This window comes from Heterocephalus glaber, unplaced genomic scaffold, assembly GCF_053883595.1.
Source record: "Heterocephalus glaber isolate CG9 unplaced genomic scaffold, H.glaber_assembly_v1.0 deba00000809, whole genome shotgun sequence".
Lineage (NCBI taxonomy): Eukaryota > Metazoa > Chordata > Mammalia > Rodentia > Bathyergidae > Heterocephalus > Heterocephalus glaber.
The window spans coordinates 3,700,907-3,724,291 of NW_028258163.1; the positions used below are offsets into that span (position 1 = coordinate 3,700,907).

The 23,385-nt window shown below is 38.8% G+C and overlaps 1 protein-coding gene across 3 annotated transcripts in view; it reads left to right on the forward strand.

Annotated features, from left to right (window-relative positions):
- The window catches only part of Ino80 (INO80 complex ATPase subunit), a 129,448-nt gene that overhangs the window by 29,787 nt on the left and 76,276 nt on the right, over positions 1-23,385 (forward strand). For all 3 annotated transcript variants that reach the window (XM_021241902.2, XM_013078415.3, XM_004861593.4), the window contains exons 2-9: positions 1,643-1,828; positions 2,068-2,237; positions 2,326-2,393; positions 5,647-5,808; positions 9,337-9,457; positions 10,851-11,065; positions 19,672-19,725; positions 20,484-20,687. In XM_021241902.2, the coding sequence (XP_021097561.1) occupies positions 1,686-1,828; positions 2,068-2,237; positions 2,326-2,393; positions 5,647-5,808; positions 9,337-9,457; positions 10,851-11,065; positions 19,672-19,725; positions 20,484-20,687 (1,137 nt within the window). In that variant the 5' untranslated portion in view covers positions 1,643-1,685. The remainder of the gene's footprint in view (positions 1-1,642; positions 1,829-2,067; positions 2,238-2,325; positions 2,394-5,646; positions 5,809-9,336; positions 9,458-10,850; positions 11,066-19,671; positions 19,726-20,483; positions 20,688-23,385) is intronic.

Below are 23,385 nucleotides of genomic sequence, written 5' to 3' on the forward strand. Positions count from 1 at the left end.
TTTGAAAGAGGGTCTGGCTATATAGTCCAGGCTCACCTTGAACTCACTATGTAGCCCCTCTTGCCCTCGAACTCATGGCGATCCTTCTACCTCAGCCTCCCAAGTGCTAGGATTACACGTGTGGACCACCATGGCCAGTTCGTTTTAGATTTTAATGTTTTTTGAGTTTTGAAATATTTTCATGGACTTAACTGGTTTATATCTGTAATCTGAAAAGCTCTGAAATCTGAAAGTGATGTTTAAAAAGTTTCAGAGCATTTTGTATTTCATTTTAAGGATGTTCAATCTTAACTTGGTTTTAGATTGAGACCTTTGTAGAAATTGGGGCTGGGGATGTAGCTCAGTGCTGCTGTGCCTGCCTGGCAAGTGCAAGGTCCTGAGTTCAATCCCTGGAGAGGATAATTTATGGCTGGGCATAGTGGTGCACACCTGTAATCCCAGCTCTTGGGAGACTGAGGCAAGAGGATTCCTGTGAGTTCGAGGCCAGCGTGGGCTACATAGTGAGTTCAAGGACAGCAAGAACTACATAGCAAGACTCTGTCTCAAAAAAAAAATAATTTGTAGTTTGAGTGCTCACTGTATGTCAGATAGTGGTTAATTACTCTTGAGTTTTTTCATTGTTTATTTTTTCTTTTGGTACTGGAGATTGAACTCGGGACCTTGCGCTGGCCAGGCGGGTGCCAGAACCACTGAGCTAAATCCTTGACCCTTCATTATTTAATGTCTTAACCCCCTAAAGTCTTTAAAGATAGAAGATATTACATAAAAGACAATTGGGGAAAATTGTTACACCTTTTGTTTCTGTAGTGAAGACATTGAGATTCTAACATTGTCTTTAACAATGGAAGGTGGCAAAGAGGTGGCAAAGAGACATAGGCCCTACCTATGTCTTTCACCCATATTTTTATTCTCTTTGCTCCAGTTTTCTAAATTTTGTTTTATTTTATTTTGGTGGTGTTTTTATTTTATTTTATTTTGTGTTTTTTGAGACACAGTGTTGTGCTACATAGTGTAGGCTGGCCTCATACTTGGGGTAATCTGCCTGCCTCAGCCTTCCAAGTGCTAGGAATATAGACATGTGCCACCACACATGACTAAATTTTCTAAACCATTTTTAAATCTTATGATGGCATTTTACAAGGAATTGTAAAATATTCTGTCAATGTATCTATTCCCCTATAAATAGGATAACATAAATACGTATGAATGTAATTACAGACTGAAGGAGGCTGCTATTTTGAACGTGATGCTGCAAACAAGTCCTTCTACAGTACTTTCCTCTGTGAATTGTACATCAGTGAGCATGTGGTATAGATTTGGATAGCTATTTTTTCATAGTTTTTGTAATTGTTCATTGTAAGGGGAAGGAGAAGTGAGTATGCATTCTAAGGTGCTATTTTTTAAAAAGTATATTATGAGTTTCCATTGCAATGACAGCGTCTGTATTTTGATATTCATCTTTTTAACGTCTGCCTTTACATTCAGAGGCAGTGTCTAATGGGCTTTATCATGATCCTTATACAGTTTGCTATATTTCAGTGTCTTGCCTTCCACAAGATCTGATTTCTGTTTATGTTGAGAACAAGCAGGCAAGAAAAAGGGAGGTTGAGGACATTTTTCACCACTTATTTCCATTCTACAGCCGTGCAGTTGGAGGTGCTTGTGCATGAAGACAGATTTGTTCTATGGCCTCGGAGTTGGGTGCCGGGGATGATGGCGGCTGCGGTGAGCTGGCAAAGCCCCTCTATCTTCAGTACCTGGAGCGGTCCCTCCGGTTGGACCATTTGCTGCGACAAACATCAGCCATTTTCAACAGGAGTATTTCTAGGTGTGTTGTTTTATCTTTGCAGTATAATGCTGTGGGAGATTTCTGATTCCCATCATCCCTGCAGATTTTGGTTACAATATTTTATGATTTTTATTATGTTTGATAGTTTCTTTATCCTTTCAAATAGCACACAGTCACCTTTTCCAAACTTTTCAAACTTCTGTAAAGTGTCCAGGTCTATTGACATTAACTTATAATATATTGCTGTGATTATGATTTCACTGTTCTTCGATTTATAGTGACGACAGTGAAGATGGACTGGATGACAATAATCCCTTATTGCCCCAGTCTGGGGATCCCTTAATACAAGTACAGGAAGAACCTCCAAATTCATTACTGGGTGAAACTTCTGGAGCAAGCAATTCTGGAATGTTAAACCCATACTCACTCAATGGAGTTCTGCAGTCAGGTCAGTGTGGCGTGCGATCCTTCTTCAGACTATCCTTTATCTTGGGGAAGTCATTCTTTCATTTTTTTCCTTATGTTTCTTTATACAGAATCAAAATCTGACAAGGGGAATTTATATAACTTCTCTAAGTTGAAGAAAAGCAGAAAGTGGCTGAAGGTAAGAGATAAGGCAGAATGTTTATAATCTAAATATTAATTTGCTAAAAGTAGGGAAAGTTATCAACATATTCTGACAGAATACCAGAGGTTTTCCAGATAGGCTTCATTTATACTGAATGTGGTTCTTTGGGCTTGTTTTTTTTTGTTTGTTTGTTTTTTTGGTACTGGGATCAAACTCAGAACCTTGCATTTGCAAGGCAGGCGGCAGAACCACTGAGCTAAATCCCTGGCCCTGGACTTGTTTTTTGTTTGTTTCTTTGTTGTTGTTTTTTTGCGTGTGTGTGTGTGTGTGTGTGTGTGTGTGTGTGTGTGTGTCTGTGTGGTGCTGGGGATTAAACTAGACCCTTCACACCAAACTGTATCCTCAGCCCTTTTTTACTTTTAGACAGGATCTTGCTAAGTTGCCAGGCTGGCCTTGTACTTGCCATTTTCCTGGCCCTAGTCTCCTGAGTAGCTGGGTTTACAGGAGTGTGCCCCTGCCCCTGGCCTGGATGTGATTTCTTTTTGTTTTGTTTTGTTTTGGTACCAGAGATTGAACTTGGGACCTTGTGCCTTCAAGGCAGGTGGCGGAACCATTGAGCTAATTTCCCGGCCCTTGGATGTGGTTTCTTGAAGAAGATTCAGTGAAGTCATTTTAGCAAGCATTTATTTAATGTAAAGCATCTGTGGGAAAGAAGGGAGTACAGAGAAATTGATCAGATAAGACCCCCGCCCTCATTAGCACACTCTGTAGTCAGGAATATTAATTTACTTTCCATTAGTCGCTGAGTTACTCATTTATTCAACAAATGTTGATTGAGTGCCTCCTTGTGCATACTGTTGCCAGTGGTCAAATGTCCAGCTCTGTGGAGTTTATATTCTAAATGAGGGAGGCACTGAGGAAGCCTGTAAACAAGTAAATAAATGTGACTCTTTGGTACTGGGGATCGAACTTGGGTCCTTGCACTTGCAGGACCCATGGCAGAACCACTGAGCTAACTCTCTGGCCCATTATAACTTTTTTTTTTTTTTTTTTGAACCGGGGATCAAACTTGGGACCTTCCGCTTGTGAGGCAGATTGCGGAACCACTGAGCTAAATCCCTGGCCTCGTGACTTGTTTTAAAAGGTACATTTTACCTGATTTTTTTTTTTAATTTTATTGGTACATTTTGGGTATACAGTATAATGAAATTCATCATTGGAAATTTGTGCCTTCATTTTACCTGATTTCTGATTGGTCAGAGAGAGCCATTTGGAAGTCTTAAGTAAAAGCATTACAGTCAGAAGAAACAGTTGCAAAGTCATGAGAAAAGAAGTAACAATACATTGGAGAAGGAAGGCAAGGCCAAGGCCGGCTGGGAGCAGTGAGTGAGGGCAGTGGTTGAGATGAGACTAGAGTCTGGTCCCACAGGGCCTAGCCACTGTTAAGGGATTTATCCTGTACTCTAATTGCAGTCATAAGCCATTCAGTTTACAAACGGAGCATCGAATTTCTTCTGTGAAAATGTGTCAGTTAGCATGAGGGAAATAATAGGTTTAATCCCTAGGACCTAAATAAATAAATGATTTCAATGTTTCATACTTCTCCTATGCAGAGCTCAAAGAGACTTAAATCTTTTATTGTTACCACTGCGTCCTTTGAAAGGCTTATGTGTAAATAGTCTGATTTTCTTCATATTAGTAAGGCTTTAGGCTGTTGGGAATATGGAAATACAGAAATCTTGATGCTTAGCCATCACAGTTTTAAAAATTGAGATATAATTCACTTGAGAAAAAATTCAGTCTTTTAAAATGTACAGTGTGGGCCTGGGGATTTAGCTCAGTGGTTCCAGTGCCTGCCTCGAAAGCACAAGGTCCTGAGTTTGATCCCCGGTACCCAAAAAAAAAAGAAAATCTTTTGGGCCGGGGATTTAGCCCAGTGGTTCCAGCGCCTGCCTTGCAAGCGCAAGGACCCGAGTTCGATCCTGGTACCAAAAAAATAAAATAAAATGTACAGTTTGCAGTTTTTAATATGTTCACAAAGTTGTTTTATCTAGTTTTAGAACATTTCGTCATTCCAAAAGGAAGCCCTACACTTATTAGAGCCTTTCCCCATTTTGTCATTCCACCAGTTCCCTGGAAGCCACTAATCTACTTTCTCACTTTTGATTTGTATGTTCTTGACATTTCAGATAATTTTTTGTTCTTTTTTTGAGACAAGGTCTTGTTATGTAGGTCAGGCTGGCCTTGACCTCACAGCAATCCCCATGCCTCAGCCTCCAAAGTCCTGGTATTACAGGGGTATGCCACCATGCCAGGTAATTTCAAATAAATTGAATCATATAATATGTAGGTTTTTGTGATTGGCTTCTTCCACTTAGCATATGTAATGTTTTCAAGCTTCTTTTATGCTGTGACCCATATTAATACTTCATACCATTTTGTGTATCCATTTGTCAATTAATGCATAGGTTCTTTCTCTTTAATCACCACAACTTGTTTTCTTCCCCCTTTTATTTATTTTTAAAAATGAATTTTATTGGTACAATTTAAATACACATAATGATCACATTCATCATAGGGAATTTGTTTTGATTTTTTTTATACCAGGGATTGAACTTGGGACCTTGCATTTTCGAGGCTGGCGCCGGAACCATTGAGCTAAATCCCTGACCCCATCATAGGGAATTTGTACCTATACATGGTATATCTTGATTCCTATTTTTCTCCCTATCCCCCCTCCCCTCCTTATTTACAAAGCTTTGTTTCCATTTTATCCTTCTTTTCTCATTTTTTCTTCTCCCTTACTTTCCCCCTCCCCTCTTTTCTAGTTCCTTTTTCTTTTAAATACCCTATAGGGGTGTGTGTGTGCGTGCGTGCATGTGCGTGTGTGTGTGTGTGTGTGTGTGTTTTGTTTGTCTTGGTATTTGGTGTTTAGTTTGATTATCTTATGTATAGTATAAGTGCTATACATACACTGTCCAGTGTAGCCTTCTTCCTGTTGGGTTTAATTACATCCTTTTGTTTCTCAATTGAGCATTAATTTTTTTTTTTTTTTTTTGGTACCTGGGATCGAACTCAAGACCTTGCACTTGCCAGGCAGGCACAGTGCCACTGAGCTAAATCCCTGGCCCTGTTTCTCAGTTGATTTGATAAAGAGTAGTATAAGGAAACTGAAATGCTTGTCCTCCAGTTATCTTGGTCTTTGTTTTAGAGTCTGGAAAAAAATACTTGGATAATAAATAGAATTGCTTCTCAGCTAAAGTTGTGTTTCCATTTTCACCCCTTTCAGAGTATTCTTCTTAGTGATGAGTCTAGTGAGGCAGATTCTCAGAGTGAAGACAATGATGAAGAAGGAGAAGAACTCAATCTCAGCAGAGAAGAACTTCATAACATGCTTCGACTACACAAATATAAGAAGCTTCATCAAAATAAGTATAATAAAGACAAGGAGGTAAGACTCAAGAGAAAACTCAGACTTTCATGCTGGGTATTCCCCCTCTTTCTGGTTTATAGTCATTAGGTGGTGGTAGTTGGTAACAGCTTTATTTGTTTTGAGACAGTGTCTCACCATGTAGTTCATGGCTGACCTTGAACTCACTGTGTAGGTACTCCATGCTGACCTCGAACTTGTACAGTACTTGTGATCATCGTACTGCCTCAGTCTCCAGAGTGCTTGAATTACAGGCATGTGTGTGCCAGGCTACCTTGCCCAACTCTTTAACAGCTTTATTGAGATATAGTTTACATAACAAAAATTCTGTCTGTTATATGCAATTCATTTTTCTTTTTTCTGATAGGAAGGATTGAATTCAGGACCTTGTGCTTGCCAGGCAGGCACAGCACCATTAAGCTACATCCCCAGCCTAATTCAGTTGATTTTAGTATTTTCACAGTCTTGTTATTGTTATCCTTGTCTTAATTCTAGAACATTTTCATCACTTTGGAAAGAAACTTCCTATTCCTAAGCTGTTGGCCCTCATTCTCTTCTTCCCCCTAGTGCTAGGCAACCACCTTCTTTCTCTATAAACTTGCTCATTCTTGACATTTTGTACAAATGGAATCATGCAACATGTGATCCTTTGTGTCTAGTTTCTCTTGCTTAGTGTAATGTTAGCAAGGTTCATCAATGTTGTAGCGTTATTTGTGTTTCATTCCTTTTTATTGCCAAATATTTCATTATATTTATACCATATTTTATCTTTGGTTGATGAACTGATTGTGTTATTTCTACTTTTTGGCAGTTACTACCGCTATGAAGATTTGTGTCCAAGTTTTTGTATGGATATATGTTTTTCTTTCTCTTGGTTATATACTAGGTCATGTAGAATTTCATGCTTAACCTTTTTAGGACCTGTCAAAATGTAAATGTTAGTGAGCGCTTATTAATTCATTTGCTCTTTGGAAGTACTATCTTAGAAAACCTCCTTTGCTTTATATCCTAATGTTAGAATGATGATAGCTTTGGTTTTGTTTTTGCAGTACTGGAATTGAACCCAGGCCTCATGCATGCTAGACAGGCAGTCTACCCCTGAGCTACATCCCCAACCCTACAGTGGTGGTATTTTTAAGTGACAACTAATTGAAAACTGTTACCAAAATTTTCTGATTTTTTTTGTGAGAAATGTAGCTCCTTGTATATGGCAAACTATCGCATAAAGATCTAACGGTTCTCCAGAAGTTTCTGAAGGTCCAAACTTAGTTCAGAGAGGTTTGAATAATATGCTGAAACATATAAACTTACAGAAGTGAGAAACAGTAGAATATCTGACAATTTTGGTAGTTTCTATTTTTGTTTTGTTTGTTTAGGTTTGGCTTTTTTTTTTTTTCTTCTAGACAGGGTCTTGCTATGTAGTGCGGCCTGGTCTTGAACTCACTATGGAGTCCAGGCCTTGAACTCATGGCAGTCCTTCTGCCTTGGCTTCCTGAGTGCAGGGATTATAGGCGTGTGCTACCTTGTTTGGGGGGGGGGGCTTCCAGGGATCAAACTTGGGTCCTTGTGCTTGCGCACCAGGTGGTGAAACCACTGAGCTAAATCCCTGGCCCATGGTTTGTATTTTTATTTATTTATTTATTTATTTATTTATTTATTTACTTATTTGGTTTGTATTTTTTGAAACAGGCTCTCACTATGTGGTCTAGGCTGGCATTGAACTCCCTTGTGTGTGTAGCCCAAGTTCACCTTAAACTGTGATCCTCCTGCTACAGCCTCCCAAGTGCTACTATTATGTGCCTGGCCATGTCTCTTCTTAAAGTGTGGTGCTGAGGCACTTGATGCTCCATATATTTGGTTTTTCTTTTCCTTTTTGTGATACTGGGGATTGAACCCAGGGCCTTTGCACTGAGCTCCATCTCCAACCCTTTTTAAACCTTTTTTAGTTTTGAGACATGTTCTCACCAAGTTACCTAGGCTTGGCTTGAACTTGCGATCCTCCTGCCTTAGCTTCCCAAAATGCTGGGATTATAGGCATGCGCCAGCACACCTGGCCATGTTTCCTCTTAAAGTCTAGAGCAAAGGCAGTTGATGCTTCAAATATTTGCTCATTTTAAAAATTGAAGTAAAAGATACATATAAGAAAGTTTACACGCTTCTAGTGTATAATATGATGAATGGTTTAATTTTGCCCCGAACAGTGGACCTTATAATAGTTCCCCATGTTACCTTACATCCTGGTTTCAGTCCTTGGACAATTAATTTGCCTGTGATTCAGGAACAAGTGGTCTACTTGATTTTACATATTTATATGTTAGTAATAAATGAGACGATGTGAGATTTGTGGGTCAATTTAAATGTTTGAAAGTATTTAGTACTTCCTGGATGGAAAAATTATTCATATATTAGAATTCTAGCAACACAGGTGCCATCTGTAATAATGGTAGCCTCCCTTCATGTTTTTTTTTTTTTTCGTCATATTTGATGAAAAGAGAAGTCTTGAAAGATTGGAGACCCCTACTGGGTATCTTCCCAAAAGAGTTAAAAGAATCATACCACAGCAATATATGTGTACCCATGTTTATAGCGGCACAGTTTGTAATAGCTAATACTTGGAAACAGCCCAAGTGCCCATCAACTGGAAACTGGATAAAGAAGATGTGGGTTTTTTTTTTTTTTGTAAAATAGAGTACTACTCAGCCATAAAGAACGAGAAACTAGAGACATTTATAGCTAAATGGATGCATATTGAGGCCATACTTTTCAGTGAAATAAATAGGACATACATGTAAATACCGAATAGTTTCTCTCGTGTGAGTAACTGAAAGTATAAATAAGGATTAAAATGATTAAAACGAATAATTGATTATTTGAAATAGGAAAAGGTCCAAAGGTGCAGGGGTGGTGGGAGGGGAGGAGGAAAGGGAAGAAGGGAAAGGAAAAATTATGAGAAAAGAAAAAAAAGGAAACAAAATCTATGTAAATAGGCAAGGGTGGAGGGGGTGAAGGGCGCACAGGGAATGGGGAAAAAAAATAACCAAGATACATCATGTACAGGTACAAGCACCCTATGATAAATGTAAATGTATTATATGCCTAAAATGTACCAATAAAAGAATTTTAAAAAAAGAAAGAGTGGAGAATTGGGATGACTGGTAAATGAATAGCAAGCATCAGGAACCTATAAGTCTGTGGACTAATTGGTAATAGAAATATGGTTCATTTCTTGTTTATTAATTTTCAAGGGGAGACCTTTTTGTAGGGAATTAATTTCATCTGTATGTGAGGAATAAGTAATTACTGTGGCAAAAATTCAGAAGCTGAAAAGTCTTTCCAAAGTTTTTCCAGCAACCTGTCTTATACATGACAGTTGAACCCATTTTACTTTGAAGTTAAGGAAATTCTTTTTGATGTATTAAATTCCTGTTGGTCTCTATGGGAGGAATATTTAAGAAGAGTGATTTCTTTTGGCTTTGCACTCTTTAGTAAAGATGATGTGAAGACTGTGCTGTAAAATACAAGCCTATCAATAGTCTTTGCTTTCTTCAGTTACAGCAATACCAGTACTACAGTGCAGGTCTGCTCTCAACATATGACCCCTTCTATGAGCAGCAACGGCACTTGCTTGGACCCAGAAAAAAGAAATTCAAGGAGGACAAGAAGCTTAAAGGTTAGCATTCTGAACTGATTTGCACATTTACTCATTCTTAATTTCAGAATTTTATGTGGCCTGCAGGTACTTTTGGGTTTTAGACATAGTATACAGTATAGAGATTGTAGAAATTTGCTTAATCTGAAAAACCCTATGCTCTCCTTTCTAATTAGTAGTATTATTAGTCTTATTTCACATTTGGTTTATGGTCTTTTTCAGAATCAGAAAGATTTAGGAACTACAGATTTCTAGCCAAAAGTTTAGGCCAATTAGTTTATTCCTTTTTACTTCCAAATTCTTTGCCAATGTTGACAGTGTTCTGGGATGGGAAACAGTTGGTTCTGCACAGGGAAATATGAAGAGTAACCTGCAGTGTTTGGAATAAATTATAATTGTTATCTGAAGTGATTTAAAATAGTCAACCTCCTGGTCTTCAGTAGTGTTTGCATGTTTGTCAGGAAGTGTCCTTCCTTCCTTACTGAGCTTTAAACAGCTGGAAACCAGGGAGGAAACAGGAAGGGAAAGTTTTAAACTATCTTTGTACTGCAGATTTTGTTCCCTTAAAGCTGTGAATTCTACTCAAGAAGCCTCTTTCTGGCCTTCTTCCCTGACCCTCATTCTTTTTTTTTTTTGTTTGGTACCGGGGATTGAACTCAGGGCCTTGCGCTTGGTAGGCAGGTGAGGTGCCACTGAGCTAAACCCTGGCCCTCCCCATTCTTTTTTTCCTCTGCATTTTCTCTCCTCTCTCTTCTCTCTTCTCTCTTCTTTCTCTCTGTCTTTTTGGTTTTTTGAGACAGGGTCTCAATGTGTAGTTCAGGCTGGCCTCAAACTCACTGTGTAGCCCAGGCTGACCTCCAACGCACGGCGATCTTCCTGTCTTAGCCTTCCAAGTGCTGGGATTACAGGCATGTGCCACCATGCCAGGCCCTCTGCATTTTCTCATCCTGTGCTCCTCTCAAGCTGATTTAAATTTTCATTTCATGTGTGATTTTTTTTTTTCTCACAAATTTTAGTGTCATATCAACCTATGGGTTTTTTTCTCTTGTCACTTTGTAGCTACCTCACATTGTCATCAGGTAGAAGTTAAGTTTCCTTCCTTTTGACCATTTGTTGAGCCCAGTGATATTTTCTAAACCTCCTTTGCTAGTGTTGCATTCAACAGAAATTTGGTTCTTGGTTTTATTCTGTATTTCTCTTTCATGTAAAGGAGGAGTATGCAGTGTTCTTTTCCAAGTTAGTGAGATCTTTCTCTTGGAATATTATGGGCCTGAATAGAAAAAGGGAGAGACATTGCCAGCTTGAGGTAGTGTGAGAAAAGCAACTAGAGTTTTATTAAAATAATAAGGATGTTCTGTGGCTCTCCTGTGTAAGAGAAGAGATACGGCTTTGTAAGCATCTGTTTCCCTTGCAGCCAAGTTGAAAAAGGTGAAGAAAAAAAGACGAAGAGATGAAGAGCTTTCCTCTGAAGAATCCCCTCGTCGTCACCACCACCAGACCAAAGTTTTTGCTAAGTTTTCTCATGATGCACCACCCCCTGGCACCAAGAAGAAGCACTTATCCATTGAGCAGCTCAATGCTCGTCGCAGGAAAGTATGGCTCAGCATTGTGAAAAAGGAGCTACCAAAGGTAAGTACTGTAGGTGCCTCCAGCCAGCAGCATGGGAGAATGCCTTCTTTCCCCACTCTGAGAAAAAGCTGTGTCAGCTGCATCCTTCACAGAAAGGATGCTGATCTGTTGAATGAGACAGTTCTGAGTAGTGTTGCCTTCAGTTAACTTTTTTCTAAAATTTGGTCAGAATTCACAAGGTTGTTGTTACATTTTAAAGAAAAAAAATATGTAAAAATCAGAGGTGGAATTGAAAACCCCCATAGGCTGAGAGCTCATGGACAGAGGGCAATAAGCTGGATCTTGAGCTTGGTTGTTAGTGCTTGAGCTTGGGGTTTGATGAAAGATCAAACAAAGTAATGAATAACCTCACCTTCTAAATTCCTGTTTCACTCACAGAACACATAGGCTATCTTTTATTTTAATGATGATGATAATAATAATAATAATGATATAAGCCAGGTGTAGTGGTGGGTGCCTGTCATCCCACCTCTCTTGAGAGGCTGAGGCAGGAGGATTCCAAGTTTGAGCCTAGCCTGTACAATTTAGTGACTCAGCAAGATACTGTCTCAAAATGAAAATAAAAAGGGTTGAGATGTAGCTCCAGTGGGAAAACCTGGGATCCCTAATGCCCAGGTGGTGGTAGTTATATCATACAAATACAAAAAGCAAACATGATTGCATTTCTATTTAACATTTATGTAAGAAATCGGTTTCTTTCTTTTATTTTTTCTGGTACCGGAAATTGAACTCAAGACCTTGGCGCTCGCCAGGGAGACACAGCACCACTGAACTATGTCCCCAGCCCTCGGTTTCTAACTATGACTCAGCATTGTTTTGCTTTTGTTTTAAAGTGCTGGAGAGCACTAAGCATGGTAGCACATGCCTGTAGTCTCAGTACTTGGGAAACTGAAGGAGGAGGATCACCTTGAGTTTAAGGCCAGCTTGGGCTACATAGTGAGTTCAAGGCCAGCCTGACTCAGAAAACTAGACAAAAGAAAACAACCTAAAACAAACAAATAAAATGTTGGATTGCAAACTCAGAGCCTTGTTAGTTCTAGGCTAGTGCTTTACCGCTGAGCTATATCCCCAGCCTTGTATATCTTAACCAAGTATTCAAAATAAGCATAACGTGCGAAGTCCTGACTTTGATCCTTGGTATTGAGAAAACAAAATTTCAATCAAAATAAGCATAGCTTAGTCCTGTAAATTGTGACATCGCTGGGCATGGTGACGCATGCCTGTAATCCCAGTGCTTGGGATGCTGAGGCAAGAGGATCTGTGTGAGTTTGAGGCCAACCTGAGCTACATAGTTCACCGCCAGCCTGACCTACATAGTGAGACCCTGTTTCAAAAACCAAGCAAACAAAAAATTGTAACATCACAATCTCCTTGATGTGATACCCTGAGAATAACACATTGTTTCTGTGATATTCTCGCCAAAATGTATAACTTCATTTTAATCATGAAAAAAATACCAGAAAAAACCCAAATTAGGAGATGTGACTGAATCATATTTTTCAAGATTTTCAACCGCATAAAGGAGAAAGTTTCAGGAAATACTAACTTGAAGAGATTACAGAGAAAAGCAGCAAGTTGTAATGTAGGATCTTGCAAATGATCCTGGAATAATGAAAGGATACTAGTGACATAAGTATCACTAGTGATACTAGTGACATGCTTGCTGACATAAGACCTGTAGCTTAGTTAATAATACTGTACCAGGGTCTGTGGGATGTAGTCAGTGGCAGTGCTTAGCATTTACAAGGTCCTGGGTTCAGTCCCCACCACTGCAAGGGTGGATGGATGGATGAATAAATAATAATGTTGTACCAATGTTTCTTTCTCTTAATTGTTCTGTGATTATTCATAAGTTGCTAAAATTAGGGGAAATGAACTCTACTTTTTTTTTTTACTTTTTCTGTAAGTCTAAATTTAGTTCACATTTTTAAAATTTTGAAAAATACATGACAGGAATAATTTAAAGATGTGCCACACATGCTTTGTCCTTACTTAGCAGTTGTTTACTTCATTAACTTTAATTATATAAATGTATACTTTTTTTCTCAGCCAGTAGGGTTAATTTGAGACTTTATGCCAAACTTATTTCTAAATACTTTAATGTATTTTCTAAGAAAAATGACTTTCTCTTATATACACTTACAGTGAAGTTGTAAATATTAGGAACTTTAACAGTGATACAATACTATTTTCTGCTCCTTAGTCCACATTAAAATTTTGTTGGTGGTCCCAATAATTCCTTTTTATTTTTCATTTGTATTTATCTCCTTGCTTATTTATTGGTAGTACTGGGGACTGAACTTGCCTCACCTATGCTAGGTAAACACTCTACCACTGAGATACATTCCCAGTCCTTTTTAAAATTTTTATTTCGTGATAGTTTTCCTGAGTTGGCCAGGCTGGCCCCAAACTTGTGATCCTCCTGCCTCAGCCCAAAGTAGCCATAATTACAGGTAAGGGGTATCATCCCCAGCTTTGAACGGTTTCTATATAATTCTTCTTCCTGTCCCACCCCAGTTCAATCCAGAATGTAAACTAGGACTATTTGTTGAATTTAGTTGTTTAATCTGAAATAATTCCTCAGCCTCTGTCTTCTGTGACATTGTTATTCCTGAAGGGTATAGGGCTATTATTTTGTAGACTATGTCTGAAGTTGGGTTTTTTTTATGTTTCTGCAGGATTTTATTTGATTTTTTTGCATTTTGACAGTTTGACAGGATTATCACAAGATTGATAAAACTTCTTGGTATATTATATCAGATGACACACAATATATCTGCCCCAATATTGATAATACTAGCTTTGATCTCCTAGTATGGTAGTAAAAAATTACTGTTTTTTCCTAGTATGGCTACTAAAACATTACTGTTTTTTCCCATAGCAATCAGTATTTCTAGAAGAATAATTTATGTATGAGCACTCTTGTTGGGAAAGTTACAGGAAAACCTGCTTTCATACCTGATGAAGAAATTTTAAGCCAGGTATGGTGGTGCACGCCTGTAATCTCAGCACTCTGAAGGCTGAGGCAGGAGGATTGCTGTGAGTTCAAAGCCAGCTTGAGTTATACAGTGGGTTCAAGGCCAGCTTGAACTACATAGCGAAACCCTGCCTCAAAAAACAAAAAGCAGGCTGGGGATTTAGCTCAGTGGCACTGCACCTACCTTGCGGGAGCAAGATCCTGAGTTCAGTCCCCAGTACAGGGGGAAAAAAAGCAACAAAAAAAGAAATTTTAGATGATGCTCATCTTATGATAAAGAATGACTTTTCAGTGGGAGTATTTGAGATTATTGGCCTGGAAAGTGATAGATAATAGCTACTTATGAATTAGTAAGAAGAAATTTTTTGTAAAAATTAAAAATTCTCTTTTTCCTGAGGAAGTCTGAGGTAGGAACATTATAGAAATGGCTTTCAAGTTCTCTGTGTAACTGTATTTCGTTTTTGCCGGGTTGGGCATTGAAACCAGGACCTTGCACCTGCTAGGGAAGCTCTGCCTTTGAGCAAATCTCTAGTGCTCTGTGTAACTTTGAACCAGTTGTTTCTTCAGCACCAAGGAGAGAGCTAAGTAGAGTTGGATTCAGCTTTGCCCTTCTGTCTGCCTGTGAACTCAGGTTTCTTTATTAAGAGTATTCTTGTTTGTTTGGTTTAAGATGGAGTGGAAGACTTAGAAGAGCTTGCGACTAGGTTCTCAGTTGCTGAGTTATCTTGTGTTGGTTCTGCCTTGGGATTTTTTTATTGGAAAAGATGAGGCTTAAATGGTTGTAAAATTTCAGTAATAGTAGGAGGAGATTTGCTCAAGTTTGATGTGGGGGTAGAATCCCAAACTGGGAAGCTAGTTTACTTTCCTCACCTTATAATGGTTCTTTTTTTTTTTTTTCCTTGCAGTACTGGGGACTGAACTCAGGACCTTGTGCTTACGAGGCAGGCATGTTGCCACTGAGCTAAATCCCTTGCCCTTTATAATGGTTTTTGTACCTGGTGGGCCTGGTGTCTCAGCTTTGTAGATTGGTCTTTTAAAGCAATAAGTGTGTGTGGGGGGGTGGTTGGCGTGTGCAGTATGGGATTGAATGCAAACCTTCATGCACTGTTACATCCCTGTTTTTTTCATTTTTTATTATTTGTTTATTTATTTATTTATTTATTTTTGGTACTGGATCAAACTCAGGACCTTGTGCTTGAAAGGCAGGTGGTTGAACCACTGAACTAAATCCCCAGCCCCCTCATTTTTTATTTTGAGATAGGGACATGCTCGCTTTGACAACACATATGTTTTGAGATAGGGATCGCTAAGTTGCTAAGTTGTCTGGGCTGGATTCCAACTTGTGAGCCTCCTGCCTCAGCCTCCCAGAGTGCTGGGATTACAAGTGTGTGCCACCATGCTTGAAAACAATGTGTTTTCATCAGAGTAGTGTTAAGGTTTGGATACGTTATGTTCTCTTATCCACTTCAAGCCTTATGCATAACTTAGATTCTTTCCAAAACTATACAGAAAATGTGGGACATAACTCCAATTTTGTCATTAAGGCACATAAATGTGCTTGTATAATACATTTATTCTTTGGAATATTTCTATTGATGAATTTTTTTTTTATTTGGTACTGGGGATCAAACTCGGGACCTTGAGCTTTCAAGGCAGGTGGCCAAACCACTGAGCTAAATCCCCAGCCCGATGAATTTTTAATTTTATGAGTTTTATTATATTAAACAATGAGTACTTAATAGGAAAAATACCCCCAAAAAAGTATTACACTTTTAATATTTATTGTTTATTAAAAAGCATCAAAATTTTCAGCATCAGCTGTTTTTTGGTGTACAAAGTCTAAAAAGTAACAACAGAAATAAATTCCTATATGAACTGCAATGAAAATATCAGTAGCACTCTACAAAGAAAACAGTCTTTATTTCAATGATCACACCTAGGCAGTCTTCAGTGACAACAGCACGTTTCATATACATGTATTGCTTATACTGACAGCACATGTATTTTACTTTCCTGGCCTTTTTGTAGGACATACTTGACATCTCACTGGTCTTGTTGTCTTGTCAGGAGGTTCTTATTATATTATATAATGTGTAGTTAACAGGAACATAAAATATCAATAAAATAAAGTTTTTCGGGGGGGGGAGACTGGGGATCGAACTCAGAACCTTGCGTTTGCGAGGCAGGCAGTGGAACCACTGAGCTAAATCCCCGGCACAAATATTAAATTCTTAATATGTATTGTGTGTTTAGAAAAAACATCAACATTTTCACATCAGCTATGTACTTGCTTACAAAACTTAAAAGATAACATCAGAAATAAAGTCCTAGGGCTGGGGATTTAGCTCAGTGGTGTCGCCGGCTGCCTTGCAAGCGGCAAGGTCCAGAGTTCGATCCCTGGTACCAAAAAAAAAAAAAAAAAAATCAGAAATAAAGTCCTATATGAACCACAATGAAAATACCAATAGAATTCCACAGCAAAAATTATCTTTATCTCAGTTGTCACACCCAAGGCAGTCTTCACACATGACAACTGTGTATTCCATGCATACATCTCACTTACACTGACAGCATATGTGCTTAGCTTTCCTTTCCTATGTGGCAGGCCATTCTTTTTTTTTTTTTGAGACAAGAGTCTTGCTGTGTAGTTGAGGCTAGCCTCAAATTCATGGCAGTTGTCCTGCCTCTGCCTCCCAAATGCTAGGATTATAGGTGTGTGCTATCACGCTCAGCCAGCAGGCCATTCTTGTCACCTCTCTTCTCTTCCTGTTTTGTCAGGAGCTTCCTACTATATTGTACAACATGCACTTAGCAGGAAAATAAGGTATCAATAAAATAAAATATCAAATATATAATGAGTCCTTAGAATAGACATCGACATTTTCACATCAGCTGTTTACTTGCTTACAAAACCTGAAAGATAGCATTAGAAATAAAAACCTATGTGAGGGCCGGGGATTTAGCTCAGTGGTTCCACCAATTGCCTTGCAAGCACAAGGACCCAAGTTTGATCCCCGGTACCACAAAAAAAAACCTATGTGAGCTACAAAACTCTACCTCAGAAATAATCTCTGCTTCAACTCTCACACCCAAGGCAGTCTGTACACATGAAAACTGCGTGCTCCATACACAGTATCGCTTACACTGATAGTGTGTATTTTGTTTTGTTTTGTTTTGTTTTGTTTTTTGGTAATGGGGATGGAACTCGGGTCTTTGGCTTGTGAGGCAGGTGGCGGCGGAACCACTGAGCTAAATCCCCAGCAATAGTGTGTATGTTTTGTTTTCCTGTCCTTTATTGTAGGGCAAAGTGGACATCTTTTTGGTTTTCCTGTTGTCTTAGTAGGTCTTTGTGATGCTGCATCTGCCTGTTCACCTGTCAGCTCACCAGTGTGCTCCACAATATTTTGGCATGGTTCCCTGGACAGAAACATTTTGCTTTTCCTCTGCTGTAAATGATCTCTTATGAGTTCCAGTCCCAATCCTCTTAAGAAAATTTCTCTGGGATATTTTACACTTGTTATTTTCTTTGTAAACTATCAAAACTATTTATGCTACACATTTAGGATTGAGTAAAACACAAACATTGGCCAACGTTTTGTGTTTCTAGTGACATCATAGTTGCTGCCTAACTCATCAACATTTACTCCACCTTTGGTTTTGTTGTAGAAGGTTTCCATCTCGGGCTTCCGTTTTGTTGAGGTTTCCCTATTGAAATTTCCATCAAGGTGCAATGTTGACATCAGCAGTGTACCAGTTTTTCTTTATCATATATGAGGGCAATGTAAATCTTTCTCAGATCCAAAGATTGTACTATACAATTCTCTGTTTTGAAATTGCAACATTTCATTTGGAATTTCTGCTTTGTTCCTGTGTACGGTTCCTGTGCTGGTCAACTTGTGCTCTGTTAGCAAATATAATATTAATTGGAAGCTGGTAAACCAATTGTCAGACGTCACATTTTGATTAGTTTGGGAGATGAGGAGCAACAAGTCTGTTCACAACACTTGGTCTATTACTATATGAATAAAGACCTGGTAGGGCCTGGGATTTATCTCAGTGGTTCCACCGCCTGTCTCGAAAGCGCAAGGAGCCGAGTTCAATCCCTGGTACCAAAAAAAAGCAAGTAGCGAAAGTCCTGGTGGCAGAGCTCCAGGATAAATTTCTAAATTGAAAGCATAATAAGTCATCACATCTACAGGGGCATAAATTTATATGTCATATTTGGACCCATTGTTCTTCTGTCTTTTGTATTTTTTTTTTTTTGTACTGGGGATCGAACTCGGGTCCTTGCGCTTGCTCAGCAGGTGGTGAAACCACTGAGCTAAATCCCCAGCCCAAGTCTTTTGTATTTCTGTGATTACCATGAGAAATCCTTGCTAAGTACAGCAGACTTATGAATGCTTTCAGGTCAGCTAGTGAAATGTCATAAAAATACATTTTTTAATATGGCTATTGGTGCATACGGAACATTTTACTTGTATTTCAGCCTCTGTATTTCACAACAGTTTGTAACATTTCATCTGTTACAGTTTCCAACATTGAATGGCAGTGCCAGCATTCTGTCCAATAGGTTTCACCCCTGCCAAATTCCTCACTATATTTTCAGACCTAGTTTTAACATTGGATCCGTTCTGTGACCATTTTCCAACATTTTGACTAGTCAAGTATGCACTCACATTAATGTTTTCTTCATCACCTGAGTCAAGGAGGTCTGTATTTCCTGTGTCTGTATCAGTCAATTCTTGTTCCATTTCACTGTCACAGGAACTTTGGCTCACATGGCTAACATCAAAGTCATTATCATCTTCATCATCCATGCATGAGTAATCTGATGATTCACTTTTGACCTCCTCTGAAACTTACAGATCTGGTTTTTCATGCGCCATTGTACTGAATTGGGATACTTCTACCAGAAAAATCAAAAGAAAACTTTAAAAAACAAATCCTAAATGCACAGAAATTTAACGATGAGCATTTCATGGATAAAACCCCTGTTGCTGTTTTGAAGCTCCTGTATACACCTTGCTGTTCATCTGTGAAGTGGGTGAATGCACAAATGAATTTTTGCTTTCCCCAGGTGCAGCAACTGTGAGTCACACCCACATTTCATTATGGTAAAATACATGTTTTTGTAACAAAAGAGTGGTCTGAATGTATTTTACCCACTGATACTCAGGTAAACATACACAAAACTTGTTAGAGCCTTATGTGGATAAAATTCCTAGTTTGACACTTTTGCACACATGCACATACTTTGCTGTTCATTATACCAAGTGAATAAACACAAATATTCTTCCCCGCCCCCAAAAAACCTGCTTCCTGTATCTCTCAGTCACAGCTACTAAGACATAAAAATTTATAGTAGAAAAGTGTGGGATGGGCTGTTATAACCCAATGTTATGCTCACAGGGTTTTAAGGAAGCTGCAACACTAGCTTATTCTTAATATTTCTGTAATAGTTTTATAGGTGCCAAGACAGTACATCTGGGTAGCTTTTAGAAGTAATGTATTTTGTATGTGTATAATTGACCTTTTATTTTTTAGTTCTTTAGGAATTAAATAAAAATGTCTACATAATTGTATTTCAAAAAGTGAATCCTAAAAAAAATATTACTTTTAAATGTTTTAGGCCAACAAGCAGAAAGCTTCAGCTCGGAACCTGTTTCTCACTAATAGCCGAAAGGTAACATTGTAGTTTTATATTTTCTCTTTCATTTTCTTTCCATGTATTCTTGCTAGTATTCTTGTCTGTTGATTGTTGATCATAAATCTAATAGTATCTAAGAGAGTTTATAAATATTCTTAATCTATTAAGTAAAATTATTCTTCCTTACATTTTTGGTATTTGGTCCTTTTTGCATGAAACCATAGTCTACTTTTGATTCCTTGGGGAGATCGTAGAGTCTACTTCTTCTTAGTTTCTTCCTCTAAGAAATGCTGATGTGAATATCTTCCATTAGAGGGCAGTAGCACATCTTTTGAGGGTTGTGAAGATCAGATGAGGTAACAATACTAGTTGTGTTTCTCTGGACTAGTCATTGAGCTTTTCCTCATATATAAAATAGAGATAATAATACTAACTTCAGAGAGTTGTTTTGAAGAATAAATTAATATATATTAAACTGAAAGTAGTAATAGGTAATAATAGGTATTATTAATGTGCCTGATAACACTTTGTAACTTAACCCATATATCTTAGTCATTGTACTCTGTTTCATCTTCTAAGTGGTCGATGTGGATAGATTTCTTATACCGCATATTACCTTCAAGGTTGGGTTGCAGTATTTTATAAGGACATTGATCACGTTGGGGGAGAAAGAGATGTGGCCCTGAGAGGACTGTTCCTGCTAAATAGATTGAGGAATGATGTAGTTTAGAGTCCAGGGAAAGCTGTCCCTGGTCTTGAGTCCTCCCCTGTCGTGATGATGTTGCTGTTCTCAGCTTGCCCACCAGTGCATGAAGGAGGTGCGTCGAGCTGCCCTGCAGGCCCAGAAGAACTGTAAGGAGACTTTGCCTCGTGCTCGCCGCCTCACCAAGGAGATGCTTCTGTACTGGAAGAAATATGAGAAGGTAGAGAAGGAACATCGCAAGCGTGCAGAGAAGGAAGCTTTGGAGCAGCGGAAGTTGGATGAGGAAATGCGGGAGGTATGGTATCTTAGGTTTTCTCTTTGTTGTGACAAATTACCTGACACCTGAAGTTACAGGAGGAAAGGTTTACTTCAGCTCAGTTTGTAGAGGTTTCAGTCCATAGTCTGGTGGCTCTAAGGCAGGGTGGCATGGCAGAGGTGCATTGCAGAGGAAAAACAGTTCACAAGCAGAAAACAATGAGCAGTGAAGCAGTGGCAGCAGCTTGCTTCTCTCCCTTTTGTCCCTTTCAGGCTATTCACCTTTTGAGTGGTACCACCGACACCCAGGGTGGGCCACCCTTAATCCCAGCATCACACACGTAATCCACATTCACTCACCCTAATCCAGCCACCTTCTAAATTCCCCCTCTGTGACCGCATGAGGTTTTCGGGGGGACGTCTAGATTTAAGCCATAACATAGGGGAAAACATGAAATTTTCAAAACTCTAATCACTACCACCATATTAAGAGATTGGTTTGTACTTTGAAAACTACACATTGAACCAAATTGTCAAAAATTAATTTTTTCCTTTTTTTTTTCCCCTCTGTGATGCTGGGTATTATGCCCAAGGTTCTTGTGCATGCTAGGCCAAGAGTTCTGCCACTGAACTATACTCCTAGCTCCAGGCGGGTTTTTTGTGTATTTTTTGTACCAGGAATCAAATTCAGAACCTTGCGCTTACGAGGCAGGTGGCGGAACCACTGAGCTAAATCCCCGGCCCCACCAAGTGTTTTTTAAACACATAATTTTTATTCATTCAGAAAAGCATTCCCCTGAGCCTTTTATCTCTTTTCTTCTGTGCTCTCTTCCTCTATTCTGTGCAACCATGTTCTTCTGTATATCTGGAGAAGCAGCAAGAGCAACAAAAGGAATGAGCAAAAGAGAAAGAAGGATCTAATAGTTAATCATAATTTGTTTCCAAGTGCTTGTATGATTTTTTTGGATAGTCGGGGCTAGGTGTAAATTGAGGAACAAATAGAAACTGCAATTAGCCCAGCTTTTTGAGATTCCCCCTCCTCCAGCATCTATTTTACTGTTTCAGCTTGTGGCCCATATTGGGTTTTATTTTTTTGTTTGTTTGTTTTTGAGACAGAGTCTCACTGTGTAGTTCAGCCTGTCCTTGAACTCACTATGTAGCCCACGGTGGCCTCAAACTCACAGCAATCCTCCTGCCTCAGCCTCCTGAGTGCTGGGATTACAGGAGTGTGCCCTGTGCCTGGCCTTTTTTTCAGGTTTTTTTGAGACAGAGTCTTGCTATGTAGTTCAGGCTGGCCTTGACGTTCACTATGTAGCCCAGGTTGGCCTTGAACTCCTGGTGATCTTCCTGCCTCAGCCTCCTGAGTGCTGGGATTACAGGAGTGTGCCACCATGCCTGGCTTGTGACCCATGTTGTTGAACCTGTTGTCAGCTGATCTAAGCTATATACTATATATCGTTGGGGAGAGCAAATGGAAGTAAGTTACTGTTTTGCCATTGAGAAAACAATTGAGAGGAATGGAAAAGTTGAGGAAAGTTGAGGTTTGCAGAAGGAAGGACATCAGTGAATGAGCAGTCAGTGTTTTCTTTCAGATATGTGTGGTACTCTTCAACGAAGAGGAGCTCTTGATTATCCTTCCTTTATCATGGCTTTGAGGAAGAATATGGATTTTAGGGCCGGGGATTTAGCTCAATGGTTCCACCGCCTGCCTCGCAAGTGCAAGGTCCCGAGTTCAATCCCCGGTACCAAAAAAACAAAAGAACAAGAATATGGATTTTGCCCACATCTCTTGAGCCCTGGGACAACTTTTTACCTTTGCATACAAAATGTGTTGCTGAGCTAGGAAATGTTCATTGCTATTGAGACTTCTTAACACACTGAGTTTAGAGGCACTTGAGAGTTAGCTATAGATCTTAAAGCTTTTTGATTATTTTGGGCCTTTTCCTGGTACTGGGAATCAAACGGGTCCTTGCGCTTGCCAGGCAGTTGCGGCTCCATTGAGCTAAATCCCTGCCTGATTTTAAAGGTTTTTATAAGTAGCTTGGTTTATCAACCAGGTTTATGAGACCTAGATTCTCTCAACATGGTTATATTGACCTACAGGTTTTTTGGTTTTTTTGGTACCGGGGATCAAACTTGGGTCCTTGTGCTTGCAAGGCAGGCGTCAGAACCACTAAGCTAAATCCCCAGCCCTGTGTGTTTTTTTCTCAGTAGTTTGTTCTCTTAATTTATCTCAGTTAAAACATCTGGTACTTTAAGGTGAAAAGAAGATCTTGTTCTTTTCCATAATTGTTTTAGTTAGAAAGGCTTTTTTGATAGCACTTAAGCTTTGAGATACAAACATCCTTTAAGAGAAAAACCTGAGTTTTCTCACATTTTCTTCTAATTTAAATCTGGATCAAGTATTGTAAAGTCTGAAAGATGAAAGGATTAATTTTACATGGTATACAATCACAGAATATTCTTTGGGACTTTTGTCCTTTCTTTGCTGTGTTCCTTATTTTATTGTTTTTAGGGAGATGGTCAAGGATAAATCAAATATACTTTATGTGAATTTTAGTATAAAAGAATTATTTAAAATAATGACTTTAAATTGGTGTTATAGAATTGCTATACTCAGTGTAATTTTTTATTATTTACTCATTTTATTGTTTATCCTAATGACTTTATTTATTGACATAATGATTATTTTCCTTAACTGGCTATTTTCTTTTTTTTTTTCTCTTGGTACTGGAAAT